The 15,629-nt window shown below is 31.0% G+C and overlaps 3 protein-coding genes across 3 annotated transcripts in view; 1 reads left to right on the forward strand and 2 right to left on the reverse strand.

Moving 5' to 3' along the window:
- Positions 1-3,390, reverse strand: part of HELRODRAFT_112302 (hypothetical protein) — a gene marked incomplete at its 3' end in the record, with an annotated part of 7,706 nt that extends 4,316 nt beyond the window's left edge. Inside the window, exons 1-9 of the mRNA XM_009020322.1 lie at positions 3,246-3,390; positions 3,030-3,115; positions 2,665-2,736; positions 2,365-2,492; positions 1,795-1,890; positions 1,347-1,416; positions 1,026-1,093; positions 570-712; positions 208-319 (exon numbers count right to left, since the gene is read on the reverse strand). Of these exons, the coding sequence (XP_009018570.1) occupies positions 208-319; positions 570-712; positions 1,026-1,093; positions 1,347-1,416; positions 1,795-1,890; positions 2,365-2,492; positions 2,665-2,736; positions 3,030-3,115; positions 3,246-3,358 (888 nt within the window). The 5' untranslated portion in view covers positions 3,359-3,390. The remainder of the gene's footprint in view (positions 1-207; positions 320-569; positions 713-1,025; positions 1,094-1,346; positions 1,417-1,794; positions 1,891-2,364; positions 2,493-2,664; positions 2,737-3,029; positions 3,116-3,245) is intronic.
- Positions 3,391-4,770: 1,380 nt separating this feature from the next.
- Positions 4,771-7,510, forward strand: HELRODRAFT_173718 (hypothetical protein; the record flags this gene model as incomplete). Its single annotated transcript, XM_009020323.1, has 6 exons — positions 4,771-4,848; positions 5,048-5,201; positions 5,585-5,843; positions 6,029-6,481; positions 6,722-6,807; positions 7,386-7,510. The coding sequence occupies 6 exons, from the start codon at positions 4,771-4,773 to the stop codon at positions 7,508-7,510; spliced, it is 1,155 nt and encodes a 384-aa protein (XP_009018571.1).
- On the reverse strand, positions 7,507-11,482 carry HELRODRAFT_192032 (hypothetical protein; the record flags this gene model as incomplete). The annotated part of the gene is made up of 8 exons (XM_009020324.1): positions 7,507-8,058; positions 8,537-8,678; positions 9,214-9,311; positions 9,524-10,213; positions 10,366-10,434; positions 10,738-10,871; positions 11,050-11,182; positions 11,390-11,482. The coding sequence occupies 8 exons, from the start codon at positions 11,480-11,482 to the stop codon at positions 7,774-7,776; spliced, it is 1,644 nt and encodes a 547-aa protein (XP_009018572.1). The 3' UTR covers positions 7,507-7,773.
- Between the last annotated feature and the right edge of the window lie 4,147 nt (positions 11,483-15,629).

Raw genomic sequence — 15,629 nt, forward strand, 5'->3', positions numbered from 1 at the left:
ATTAAAAGTGAATTTTCACCATCATTATTGCCATCATTATCCTCTTCTAGAGTCATTCACTACTGATGCTGTTACAGTTGTTGCAAATTTTTATATTCAAGAATATTCTTATTAATAATGACACTTATTTTTATCACTGCCACCATTGGCATCATCATCAACATCATCATCAACAACAGCATCATCATCATCATCGTCATCACTGACATCTCCATGTTGAGCCTCTGAGTTGGGATTCCAGCACAATATCCTGTTATCCTTTGCACAGCTTAGCAGCAAATCAGCGTCCTTGACACACCACGACATAGAAAGTATGCCCCTGATTGGTCAGAACATTAAGGTTAGTTCATTAAGTAGGTCGGTTCAACAATCTGGTCAGTTCAGTTATTGATTGGGCCAGTTCACTGAGTGGAGCAATTCGGTAATGCAGTAGGTTTATTAGGTCAGGTTACTTATTAAAACCTCATTGGTCATTTTTTCTGCAAATTGTAGTGGCCGCGTTAATATAATTAATGAAGAAAGTTTTTATAAAAATGATAAAAAATTATTATAACACTCTAAAAAAAAACCTGGTATGATTTTCGAGGATTTTAATTGGAGAGGAGGCAGACCTGAGATCCCAGACCTGTATGACGGGGGAGTGGTCATCTTCGGAGGCGATGCAGAGTTGCGTGGCCACGTCGGGGTGCCAACATACTGTGTTGCACTTTATCTGTGGGGGTAGAGGTTTGTTTTTTTGTAAGTGGGTGTACGACAATTTGAAGTGAAGTGAGTAGATCGTATGATGATGATGATGATGTGGTGTGAGTAATTGATATGATGATGTAGATGGTACGGATGATGATGGTGCTGATGTGGTAGTATAAGTCACACATGTTAATGATATGCTAATCATCTCCACCATAACTTCATCATATTTCTCCATAATTATCATCTATTTCGTCATCATAGCCATTGTATACTCACTGAGGCAAACTACCATACACTCATTCATAATAACCGTCACCATCTTCATCATCACTTACTCTGGACATGCTGTCTCGAATCTTAATGATTGGCTCGTTTTTTCGAAGATCCCAAACAACACAGTTGCCTATAGGTGGATTTATAGTTAACAATATTAAATAATTAATCAATTATAATTAACTAATTAACTAACATCATCACCAATATTATTATCATCAGTGATTCAATCATCACTCTTATCATAATCGAAAAGAAAAACAATTTAGTAAAACCAAGGAAAACTACATAAATAATACCCAAAACAACAACAACGACAATAATAATAATTATTATTATTATTATGATAAAAAGAAAAAATAAAATGAATAAACACAAGAGACCTGAATGAGACGAGGCAAGGATATGCTGAACTTGTTTATTCCAGCCTACATGTGTTACATCCACCAATGGCTAAAGAAAAAAAATTATCATTTATTAATATAACATAATTATTATAAAATTATAACTAGTCAATTGTGATTTAATTATAACTAGTTGGTTATAATAAATTTATCATTAGTTTTTCATGTCATATTTTTGTTTCAATTGATCATATTTATAAGCCTATTTTTATAAATCAGGATTTTATCCGGTAAATTCACACACACACACACACACACACACACACACACACACAGAGAGAGAGAGAGAGAGAGAGAGAGAGGCAGACAAAAATACATACACACACACACATATATATACACACAGATAAAAATACACACACACAAATGCACACATACAAACACAAGTACACACACATACACTACAGCTACATACACAATGACCTACCTGCGCTTTCGAACCAGGTGTCATTGGGTTATCAGGATCGTTGAGATCCCAGATGTATATTTCAGAACTTCCTGCTCCCGAAACCAGCAGATTCGGCTATAATTAAAATATTACACGCAACATATTACAATAATAATATATTATAAATAATATAATTAATTATTATTATCATAATTAAAGTATACAAAGGCATACTCCTAATGTTATGATCATAATATAAAGTCTAATAACAAATTACTAATAACACCAAACAAATTTGAAATGGTAATGAAAAAAGTTAACCATTACCAAACAATTATAAATGAAAGACAAACAAAACAATGCCAAACATAACCTGACATATAAAACAATTAAGATTTAGCAAGAAAAAGACAGAAAAAAATGAAGAAGAGTAAAACCACCAACAACAATTCATAAAAGAGCTGACGGACCATAGAGCAATTAAACAATAAATTAGCAATAGCCCAGTATAAAGACATAGTAAAGACATACATACATAAATTCATATGTATGTACGAAAACAAACACATACACACACAAGTACACACACACACACACACAAGTGCATACCTGGAAAGGGTTGACATCAAGTGCAGCCACTGCCCCAGTGTGTAAGTCCATGAGATGTGTTAGTGGCTCCTCTCTCCGAAGAATCTTGCTTGGATTCCATATGTACATCTTTCCTTGTTCAGCACCGCCTTGTGGGAAAGATGGAAAGATCAGAATGAAAGTATGATAAAGTGATTATTATTTGTTCTATCCTTTATCTATTTATATAAAATTTAAATATGGTTCATTTCTATATTAAGTTTGAAGGTTGTTTGAAAAAAATTAGAATATCTGAAAGAACAATATTGATAGTTGACTTACCAATGAGAAGATCTGGAGTATCACCATTCTCGGATGTATAAGCCGAAGACCACACCAGCTTGTGCAATCTTGTCAATATCAAAAAATAAATATTAAAATATAAAAAAAGTCATACAAATTACAAAACCTTATGTATTTGATTTATCTATTCAAAAACAATTAATGTATTAACTGGTAAATTTTATAAATCTAAGAAACTAATGATTAAATAAAATACTAGCCATTAAACAATAAACCAGAAAAATACAAACATGCTAGCAAGGGTTAAAGAACAAATGTATAAAGCATATACAAGCCACAAGCTCATATACATCCACAAGCATGCATTTATATGGAAATGCAACAACAGTATCAAACTGACCTTAATTCAGTGGGAATTGATCCGGAAACTTCCATTTCAAAACTCGGATCTCCTAGATCAATCTGGTAGAGCTCAAGCAGGGAAGATGTACTTTTAAAAAATATCATCAGTTGGAACAATTTCTTACTTGTAATCAACATTATTTATTACATATTAATTATACTCATTGCTACCATTTATTATTATTTTTAAAACAATTATTGCAATCAATTATGGAAACTTGAATGTGGCATCCAGTTGTTGGGCAGCAGTAGCAGCGGCAATGTAGATCGGGTGCTGGCTGGCCGGCGACCACGCAACATTTGCCGTTCTGTCAATCTCTTTCAACTTCATTCTTTCCTTTCGTTTTAAAGTACCAGTATGTAACAGCTAAAAAATTTTGAAGATTAATTTGGATTAGCATTAGACAACAACAAAATTAACAACTGATCTAATGAATGGATGAAAAAATGTTAGGAAAAAAAAACAGCAGTCAATCAACAAAAAATGTGAGGTTGATGCTGAGAAATGTAGGCAGATGGAGGAGTATGAGCAGCTTGTTAAATGTTAAGTTAAATATTAAATTGAAGAATTCCGTCGGTTATGCAAATCTAATTTAAAATTCTGTAATAAATTTTAAAATAATAAAATTAAATTAACGAACAACAAAAAATACTAACCGGTGACAATCGTACCTTAAAATTTCTTGAAAATTGACGTGGCACCAAGGCCGGAAAAATGACAACAAGTTCACCCAAAATGGATTTATATTCAAACTATGGAAGAAGTGGGTTGAGCTATTTGACTTATTGGCATATTGGCTTATTAACTCACTAACGAAATTGTATGGGTTTTAACAAACTAATACTAAAGATTCACTACTAAATAGAATTATTTAATTTGAAATTATTTTTGTCAATTTAAATAAAAATACTGCCTCTTTTTTCAAAAAAGAGGTGGCTAATCTACCGTTTAATAAAGCCATAGGCTAGCTTCCTTGCGAAATTGCATTATTTTCATTAAAATTGACAAAAATAATTTCAAATTACATAATTCAAGGTTTATTGCTTGATAAATTGATTGTTTAATTGGTTAGTTAAATGATTGTTTGATCGGTCAGTTGATTTGATTTATTTGTTGATTGATTGATTGATTTGTTGACTGGTTAATTGATAGTACAATATCAAACAGTATCTTATTGAAATATGCAGTATCATAACATGAACATAGATACTTTTTCAAAAATTGTAAAAGTTCATAATTTGATTGCATTGCGATATCGATGATGATGATTCGCGATCCTTTTTTTTGACGACCGGCTTTTGCGGTTCGTTTCTTTGCGGTTTCTTTTCGTTTCAAGTCAGACCTTGGACGCCGACATTTGTTGTGGAGGAGTTCATTGGCTTGATCGTTAAAACTCACTCACTTTCGTAAGTAAGCCAATAAGCCAACAATCGAAGGAAGTCAAATAGCTCGACCAGGAAAAAGGTTAATCTAAAGACTCAACGTTTCATTTAAGATATTAACATAGTATTTAAAATATAATATTTCTTGCACAAACATTTAAAATCTATAATATAAGTAACGATTATGTAAAAAATGTTGCTGTTGAATTGAAATAGATAAGAAGCTTGATGAAGGTTTTATTTACTTCACTTTACTTTCACCATAATACACATGCTAAGCTTCTTTGGGTCTCTATAACAACGGAATTTAAATTAATTATTATTCCATGCAGAATAAATATACAATATAATTTCCCAAATATGTTGAAATATGATGAATGGTCCAATAATTTCAACAGTATTGTTGAAGAAACACGCACAAATTTGAATAAAATAAAAGTTTGTAAAATTTTGTCTAAGATTTAAAAAATGAAAGATTAAAATTTAATTAATTAATCATTAATGTATCATGTAATTAATTAATGTAATTAATATATCAATCAACTATTAATCAATCAACATTATTAATTTAATATTTTTATTAAATTAAAATATTAAATCAACTCAACCTAATTTATTTAATATTTCACATTTTTAGACAAATAACTTCAAGGAATCACTCAATGATAAATCCTCTATACAATTACAATCTCATGAAAACGTTTCAAACTTAGAACGCCTACAAAAAAATCTGTCTGCAATCAATTCAATTGAAATTTTTAAACCAAAAGTTTCATCATTTTACAACTACAGTCAGCCAGACAATCATGTTTGTAATTTATTTCTTTCAAATGAATAATTTTTATAATTGACTAAGTGTCATTATTGAAAAAATTCACCTACACTGCCACCAATTATAAACTGAATTCATTACTCATTAAAAATATTATTTTTAATAAAAATTAAAGATTTCGTATGCTAATGAAAATTTGGAGTATCAAAGAAATGACGTTATTCTCATGAACAGAACGATTATGCAATTGAAAAGTGACGTATTTTCAACGTAAACTTTATATCGTTAAATCGTTTTTTTAATAATTTTTGGACATTTTTAAGAATATTCATTGTTCACTGATAAATAATTTACTGAAAAAATCACTTTCCACACTTAAAATATCTAATAAAATTTGTCCAGATGAGTTCAGAAACGTCCTATCATTTTTAGTGCAATCCCAAAGGAATGGTATCAAATACATTCAGATGGAAAATTTCATAAAAAAATTTAACCAAAACGCTGATTACGAGAACCAAGTTGATGAATTTGTGAAAATTGTTTCTGATAAAATGAATAAGTTAGAAAAAAGAAATCTTTCTTTACACCAAAAACTCAATGATTTAGAAGTAGCCCAAAAAGAACTAACAATTTATCTTAATAGCAAAGCCCATTTGACGAGGTGACATTTCTATAATTTTTTTAGCTAATATATCAAGAAATAGCTAATATATATAGCAATTTCTTGATAAATTTCAACATTTCGTTAATATTATTTTAGTTATTCTTTCAATATAAACAATCAAAATTATGTTGAGCTCTTCATTAATTGTAAATATTAAGTCAATTCTGTTATCACTAATCTAGTTATCAACCAGCTAGTATGTTACTACATTCAAATTGGAACAACCCCAAGGACATCGGCTTCCCATCGCATAACATCGACGACAATGATTTGTCTACACGTCCAAATTTTATGACGCCACCAAAGATAATTAATCCCGAAAATTTTTTACGAACTTTAGCCAACAATGGCGTCGAACACGACACTAATTATAACGGTTATAACAATAACAATTATACAGATAATAATTACGATTATGCCAACAGCGCCTTTAGGCCAATAGTCAACTCCAGGAATCAAGAAATATTTAACGTAAAGAGTAAGAACAATAATAACAACAGCAATAATAATAATATTAATAACAATAATAATAACGACTTTAACGATGATAATGAATATGATCTGAGTGAAATGAACAGGATAAAATATTTTGACGGCCTGAGAGACGACTGTTACAGGACGATACATAGTCTGAAGTTAGTTACAATCAGTAGCGGATCTAGAGGGCCGTGGTGGGGCCATGACCTTTTTTGCCCCATCGTTAATTTTAAAATTTTTACCCTCCCCCCCGTCAACTTTGTCTGCATCCGCCGCTGGTTACCAAAATTATTAGTAATAACGATGGTTCAAATTTAGTTACTAGTGACAGTATTATTAGTAAATGTAGTGACAATACTATTTAGTAATAGTGTAAAAAAACTTACTAATTAAATTAGATTGGAATATGAAAGAAATAGGAGAGAATTGAAGGCGTTGGAAGACGAAGGCTTCCACACTCCGTCGTTTATACATGAATATCTTTGTAAGTAACGTAAAGAAACACACGTTCATTCAATCGATCCAACAATCAATCAATCAAGTTATGAATCAATCATTCTGTCAACCAACCATTCAACTTTTTTTGTATTAACGTTATCGTCGTTGATAGATTTATCAAGGTGTGTATACGTGTGTGAGAAAGAGAGAGAGAGAGGGGAGAGAGAGAGAGAGAGAGGGAAATATCTACATACACATAGACATTCACATACAATATGTTTAAGTTTTGTAGCATTGCACCAACGTTTTTTTTAGATAAAGAAGACGACGCCGACCACAAAGCAGCGAAGAATAACAAAATCTATCCTAGCCCAGCAACAACTTCAAAGATGAGTCATAAAAATAAAAGATACCATAAAAAAAGAGGTTGTAGTAGCAATGAAGTTTTCATTATTACCCATTTATCTAAATTTTATAACTTTTTTCACTATTATTGTTTCAATAAATAAAATATCTATCTATCTATCTATCTATCTATCTATCTATCTATCTATCTAAAAATGCCTAATAAACTTATTTATTATCGCATATATCTTAATAAACGTATTTTAACAACACCTCCAGTTAGGATAAAACCTAAGTTAGATACGGCACAATCACCAGCATCACCTACGTTATCATCGTCACTAATTTCGTCCCCAGTCGACTGGTCAGTAAACGGAAGATTGTCAATCTCGGATTTAAATTAATGGAATCATATTTTTTTGAATAAATAAATAAAATATAACTTATATAATATTATTATAGCTATTATTAGACAAATAGAGTTTTTCAAACCTGCCTTGAAACATTTCAGCCACACCACTAGAAAAAAATCAAAATATAGACCAAATCTTAACAGAAAAAGTCACAGATGAAAGAAAGTTAAGATCAAATCTTAAAAGTTAGTTTAAAAAAACTCGCACATATACAAATGAACTCAAAGACTGAAAATCGCGCGCAAATTTATTTCCTATTTTCGTCTGCCCGTTTTCTTCCTACTCTCGTTAGGATTCTTCCTCCTGCCATCAAAAACATCCACGACATCCGATCTTCTCGATTTCTTGTTGAAGCCGAGTGACGTCGCCCTACTGGTGACGTCATTGAGAGCGAATGGAGAGCTAAGGCCCAAGTAGTCAGGGTCGAAAACGTCAACGACTTTGGACATTTTCTTGGTACGTTGTTTGGTCTTTAGTTGATCCTCGCATAAGATTGGATCATGGTTATATTTGCCACCTTTTGGCATTGGCAGGGAATACTGTGTGTGTGTGAATATATACGTGTATGTGTGTGTGAGTGTGTGTGTGCGTGTTTTGTACGCCATGAACGTGTGCCTGCATGTGCAAATAATGCATTTTTGTGAGCAGTGAATGTGTGTTTGTATGTGTAAATGTATTTCTTTTATGCGGCATAGGTATGAGTGCATACATTGCTCTGACGTAGGCGATTGTATGCATAAAGAAGGCGTGTGTGGGGAAAAGAGTGCTAACGTTCAAAAATTTTATTTTTAAATAAAAGAACCTCCAAAGTTACACAACTACAGATGGTGAGTGCAATACACAGATAACAATTTATGAAATAATTATATATTATTCATTAACTAACTACATCAAACCAGATAGCTCGTGATACGTATACACTCTTTGAAATATATGTGCATACAAAAACATAAACACACGCATATACGCACGTACGAAACACGCACAAACACAACTACAAACATAAAATACACACACCCTTGTACCCCTGGCGGAGGGTATTTTGTATTTGGATAGATGGCAGACGACACTTCCATCTTCGGCGATTGACATGGAGACTTTCTGAAGGGTTTGGTTGCCACAGTGGGAGCAGAATTTTTTCATCATGTTTTTTGTTATCCTGTTTTGAAAAAGTAAATAACAATAATAACAACAACAATAATAATAAAATAACAACAACGATAATAAATGAAAACATAGACATGTCAAAATTGTAAACGAGCGTTATTAATATTCTATAAAAAAAAAGCCACTGAACAAACTCCATTTCATATCAATTTCAAATAATTGCAAAGGTTGATTGATAATAATGATGATAACATTTAATAGCCTGGCGAGTTCTACTTTTCACGACTTGGCTTAGATTAAAAATTCCTTGTTATGTTAGGAAATGAATTAAAACCAAATGAAAATAGAAATGCAATTACAGAAATATTAGAAAATAACAAAAATCACCCGAAAATTTATAAAAACAAGAAAAAAAAAAAGAACTTACACACACACACGCGCGCGCGCGCGCGCGCAAATAGAAATATTTCATTGACAAATTAAAGCTAAATAATCTTCAAAATCCTGAAATAAAATTCACAGACTCACACAACGACACACACACACACACACACACACACAAGACACACACACACCCACAAACTTACTTCAAACATGCATGACACCTCAGCACATAATTTTTGGTCTGTTTGATGAGTAGACCGTCTACTGATAAAACCCTCAGTCCCATTTGTATAAGTACATTCTGCAGTAGTATAGAAAAATAAATTGTGTGTGTCTGTATGTATGTGCGTGCGTGCGTGTGGTGTGTGTGTACATGTGTCTAAGTGTGTACATGACTTAACAATGAAATGACATTAATGACATGAAGAACAATGACAATAACAAACGCAGCATAGCATTAACCAATGTAACTGATTACAAAAAAGCATACATACATCAGAGAAGAATCACAACCTGCATAGCAAAATCAGTAGTTAAACATGCAACTACAATCTGCTCATTCACAGTATTGATGTGCTGGTTGGGGTTGGACTTCATCAAACTTTTTATGTTTGACACTGTCACCCAGCCACCATCATCGTCGTCGTCGTCATCATCTTTATTTTTATCATCTTCTTCCTCTTCCTCTTCTTCCTCATCATCATCATCACCCTCATTGGCAACATCACCTTGCATGGTTGTTTCACCTTCAAAATCTTCCTCAGACTCACTTTTGTCATCATCATCATTATCATCGTCATCATGACTATCATCAGCACTGCAAGTCTCTTCCTCCTTGTCACCATCATCATCATCTCTTTCCTCGTTTTCGTCACTCTCTCCATCTTTTTTGGCGGCATTTTTGAGAGCCAGGGATAACTTGCAGATGTCAATTCCAAATTTTCCATCGCTATCATCATTGTTTCTTTCAAATGAATAATTACCGCCATTGTAAATATTATTATTATTTGTACATATGTTGGCAACATCGGAAGTGTTGTTGCCTTTGTTACCGTCATCGTCGTTAGTGTTGTTGATGATGATGTTTTTGCCAACGTCTTCCTCATTGTTGTTGTTATTGTTGTCATCATTCAATTCATGCTGTTGAGCAGGCGTGTTTGCCGGCGTCAAAATCTCATTCTGACATTCTGAAGTCGTTGTCTTCTATGGTAAATAATAATTTTGTTTATGAATAACTACTAATTATGAATAATTAATCAAATTAGTTCATTAATAAGTAATTAATAAATTATTTTTTTAAATTAAATAATTTAATTAATTTTTTGATAAATTAATTTTTGAATTTGGTTACGAACTTGCTTCTTGCTAGAATAAAATCCAATAGGCAATGGATCGGTTCTGGAGTTTTTTATTTCACATTTAACCTTATAAACATAAAAATAAATTATTTATTTATTCAAATAAATAATATTATTATTATTAAACCTTGAATATAAATTATTTATTTAAATAATATTATTACAAATATAAATCACACTATTCTGAAATTTGAAATAACAATCATCAATATAATGATGCTAATAAGACTTTTCAATGATAATTCAAATTAACTTTTATTAATAATAGTTTTATATATAATAATAATATTAATTATATTTCAATAATTCCTTATATTTAAAATTAAATGTTTTTTAATTTTACAATAATATCATTAAAATAATAATAACGGTTTTGGTTGAAGCAGTCTTGATGTGATCCTTTCCTACGTGTTCGACTTCTAGTTGGTAGGTCAGGGCCAGTACGCGCAAGTCAACAGCTGATAAAGATTGATAATCTCCGGTCTTTTTAGAAAAATCTGTCACTTAACACAAACAGGAATGAAAAAATGCGATGGGAACATTCAACATTATAAATTTAGTAAAAAACTCAGAAATAAATCACTATTTATTACAATCTGAAATCATCTTTAATAAAATTTTTGTGTGAAATAATTTTTCAAACGAAATTAAAAATGAAATTAGTTCAAAAAATAAAAAAACCTGCTTTTATGGAATCGTGACTAGGGCATCTGAAATTCAAGTCATATGGCAGGACTTGCAACCTCATCCTTGTGGCCGGGTCCTTAATCTCACTAACCACCTCCTGGATAGTGTAGATGTTCTCGCCTAAATCCTAAAATTAAAATAGAGTTATGAAGTTAGTAACTAGCAAGTGATTCATTAACTGACTTACTAACTGTTTTAGTTTAGTTTAGACTTTAGAGAGTGTTACTAATTAAGTCTTAAGATATTTAAGAATTAGGACTAAAGCTTCAAAGTTTAACATGTAAGTAAAGTTAACCGCAAAATCGTTTATTGAGCAATTTTAAAACGAGCTAACCTTCAACGGAGCATTTCTAATAAATCCGGCAGAATCGACGACTAAATGAAGAACACCTCGCGTTATGTTATTACTCACGTTATCGCCCATCATTTTTCTTGTTCTTCTGTAAAAACACAGAACAGATAAAAAATTAATGAACTTTGAAGCCTTGCTACCCTAGACGTAAAAAGAGTTTGTGTGGTCAGAAAACACACTCATATTAAAATGTTTCCAACTTTTCATTTGTAGAAACAAAATTATGGATTGTAGTTATCAAAAACGAATTATTCAATAACTCTACCAGTAAACATGAATAAAACAACTTTAATTTTTATGTTTAGATAGATTTTTTTAAAATATTATATTTTATATAATTATTTTGTAAGAATAAGGAAACGTGTGCACTTTCGTACCTGAGAAAAAACAATTAATACCACGGTTCACTTTTAGTTTGTGACCATTCGCTAGTACGTTCATCGCTTTTTAGCTTTTTAATGCAAATTTTATATAAAAAAGTGAAGCTGTTTTATTTAAAATATTAAATATTTAAAATATTTTAAAGAAATAATTATTAAATCTATCCGAAAATGAGTTGGGGGTTTGAGCTATGGGTTAGTTGGTGTTCTTTCTAAAACATTTTTTTCTTCCAAACATCCTGAAACCAGACTAGCATAAATAATATTTTATGAAAAAATTGTAAATGTTTTTGCCACCATTTCTAGGCAGAAAGTTACTTCTGTGAATTAATTATTTTAAAAAAATTGAAAATGTTGTCTGTAAAGCTTAACCACTGATGTCTGTTCTGCTGCCTTTAAGTTGGCCATCCATGGCTTTTTGTTTTTAAATTTAATTAAATACTTTTATTTTGTTAGTTCTTTTTATTTTTAATTTTTAAAATGGCACTAATTTTAGCAATAATTTGTTATTAATACAATATTTTACTAATTAAATAGTTATTTATTTGTGTTTTCACATTAGTAGATTGATGGTAGAAAAGAATAGACAGTATATAAAAATTAATAAGTATATTTTATATTTATACTATATATGCTTTATTTTATCTTATGATTTTCTATCTATCTATCTATTTTTGTCTGTCTGTCTGTTTGTCTGTCTGCCTGTGTCTATCTATCTATATCTTGTATCTTCTTCCTTTCGTTGCTTGATTATCAACTAGTTGTTATATTAATTAATCATTCATTATGATTATGTCGTTTATTTATAAATAAGAGTTACATATTGTAATATTTATTCAACAATATCTTCTTATAATTATGTATATTACTTTAATTTTTCAATTTTGAAAAATATTTTAAAATCTTTTCAGAATCAATTTGATAATATTCAGAGTCACACGCAGAAAATTAAAAAGTTTATTAATTAATTAATTAATTTAATCAATCATTCATTTATTTAATTATTAATTTTTGTCTATTTCTTTATCATATTTTCCAGGATCAGTTTGATAATATTTCGAGTCACACACAGAAGAGTTATGACTTGTGTGAAAAGGTCATGCAGTTTTATAAGGAGCGCTGTAACATTGAAAATGACTATGCCAACAAACTCAAGTAAATATTTCTCTCTGAATTATTAATTAATTAATTAGTTAATCCAATCATTCATTCATTTATTTTTCGATTTAAAATGAAAATGTTTAAAAAGCAAGAACAGGTAGTGAAATGAAGTACATTTTCTCAAAATGAAATAGTGTGTAAATAAAATAATTTAGATGAGTGTGTTTTGATAGCTATATATGTAAACGTATACCACGTTTGTGTGTGTGTGTTTGTGAATGTGTGTGTTTGTACGTAGGCGTGTGTGTGTGTGTGTATGTGGGCGTGTGTGTGTGTGTGTGTGTGTGTGTAATTTATTTTAAATTGGTGTTTTTGTGGGGTCAGAAATTCTTTTAAATTGGTTAATGCATTGTTGTAATGTATGGGCTTACATTTCTTTTTTTTCAATGTCAATGAATTAATGAATGGATGAATGAATGAATGAATGAATGGATGAATTAATAAATAAATGAATGAATGGATGGATGAATTAATGAGTGAGTGGATGGATGGACGAGTAAATGAATTTATAATTATTTATTATTAGTGATTGGTTAATTATTTTGCTTTGTTCATCTGCTTGTTTTATTAAAAAAAATTGTTAAATTGAAAATTACTCACTGAAGTTCTATTTTTCTTCTTAAATATTAAAAATATTCTTTTTTTCCTTCAATTTTAGAAAGCTGGCAAAAAGTGTATCAACAAAAAAGAAGGATGATGACGAGTAAGTACAAAGTATTTGTTTGTGTTTGTGTGTGCGTGCGTGTGTCTGTGAATGTGTGAGTTTTTTTATGCATGTTTGTATATGAAGAATATGTTATTGTATATGTGATTTGTATGCCTATGTACGTTTTGTATATTCAGATGCCCAAGTTTATGTACGTTTTTGTGCATATGGTTATATGCTTCGATCTGTGCATGTTTGTGTTTGTATGTGTTTGTGTGTACGCGCGTGCGTGTGTGTGTGTGTTAAACATTTGTTTATGATGATGCAGCATATCACACATGTGTTATTCATTGTTATTTATGTGAATGTCACATCAGGCTCTGTTTTTGTATGATGATGTCTTTTTGTGTTATGTTATATTTCTTGTAACGATATGTCGTATATAGTGTTATTATATATTTTGCTATGTTACGGTTGCATCATGTTTTCATTTGTGGTGATTTTTAATTTTGATGTTTTGTTTGTGGCTGTAACACACTCACACACGCGCACACACACACATCATTTATTGATTTTTGTTTTTAGTGTGGTTTCTCCAATCCAAATAGCATAATCTTTGTTTGGAAGTTATTTGATTAAGCATGTTGAATTACACACTCACATGCGCACGCACACACACACACACACACACAAACATACATACACACACACACACACACACATACATAGACACAAACATACATACGTCATACACACTCTCACACACACACACCCATACATAAACACATACGTACATACACACAACATATGTATGATTGAAAAATTTACAAAAGTTTCTTATGTGTGTTTATTCAAACTGAACCAATTTAGCTTAATTGTTTTTCATTTTGTTTTGACATATATATAATTTTTGTATATAAGTATATATATATATATATATATATATATATAAGACTAACTTTTGTATGGCTAACTTTTTGTTGTTTAAATATGTTTGTTTGTATGTATGATTGCGTGTGTATGTATGTGTGTGTTTGTGCTTGTTTATTTATATATATGTGTGTGTGTGTTCACTCATTTTTTCATTGTCATTGTTTACTCATTCATTATCTCATTCTCTCATTCATTCACTTTCTCAAAATTTTTTTATTGCTCATTCATTCATTCACTCACTCATTCATTCATTCACTCATTCACTCACTCATTCATTCATTCACTCATTCATTCACTCATTCATTCATTCACTCATTCATTCACTCATTCATTCACTCACTCATCCATTTACTCACTTATTTCTTCACTCACTCGCTCATTCATTCACAGATTCACCTGTCAGAAAGGTTTCCAGCTCTCCACCAAAGAGCTGAACGATATGGCAGGCCAACATGAGGCTGTTGCAGAGGAAATCAACGATAAGATCATCAAGGATGTGGTATCGTTCATGCAAGAGTTCAAAATTCAGAGGAAAAAGGTTGGTTGGTTCGTTAATAGATCGATTAGTTGGTTGATTGGTTGGTTAATCGGTCGATTAGTTGGTTTGTTTGTTTGTTGATTGATTGATTGATTGATTGATTGACTGACTGATTGATTGATTGATTGATTGATTGGTTGCTTTGTTGTTTTGTTGATTGATTGATTGGTTGGTTGATTGATTGGTTGACTGGTTAGTTGACTCAAATTTTAAACACTGTTAAATTCTTTCAAAATCTATTACAAAAATGTGAACCTTGATTTTTTTTTGTTCTGAAGTTACTACAAGATGCTGCCAAACAGCATTCAGTGTTGCAGAATCAAATGGATAGATTAGATAAGGTAGGCACCTCTCTGTACTTACACACACACACACACAAACAAACATATACATGCATGCGTGCATTTGAATTGTTAACATGTGATTAGTTTGCATTGTGTTATTATGGTTGTTTACATATTTTTCAATTTGTTTTTGTTTATCCATACGTGGAGATGTTGTTTATGGGATTTGTTTACATACTCCTGATATCATTTTCATGGTCTGTCGACATATTGTCTGCTG

Source organism: Helobdella robusta, assembly GCF_000326865.2.
Source record: "Helobdella robusta unplaced genomic scaffold HELROscaffold_27, whole genome shotgun sequence".
Classification (NCBI taxonomy): domain Eukaryota; kingdom Metazoa; phylum Annelida; class Clitellata; order Rhynchobdellida; family Glossiphoniidae; genus Helobdella; species Helobdella robusta.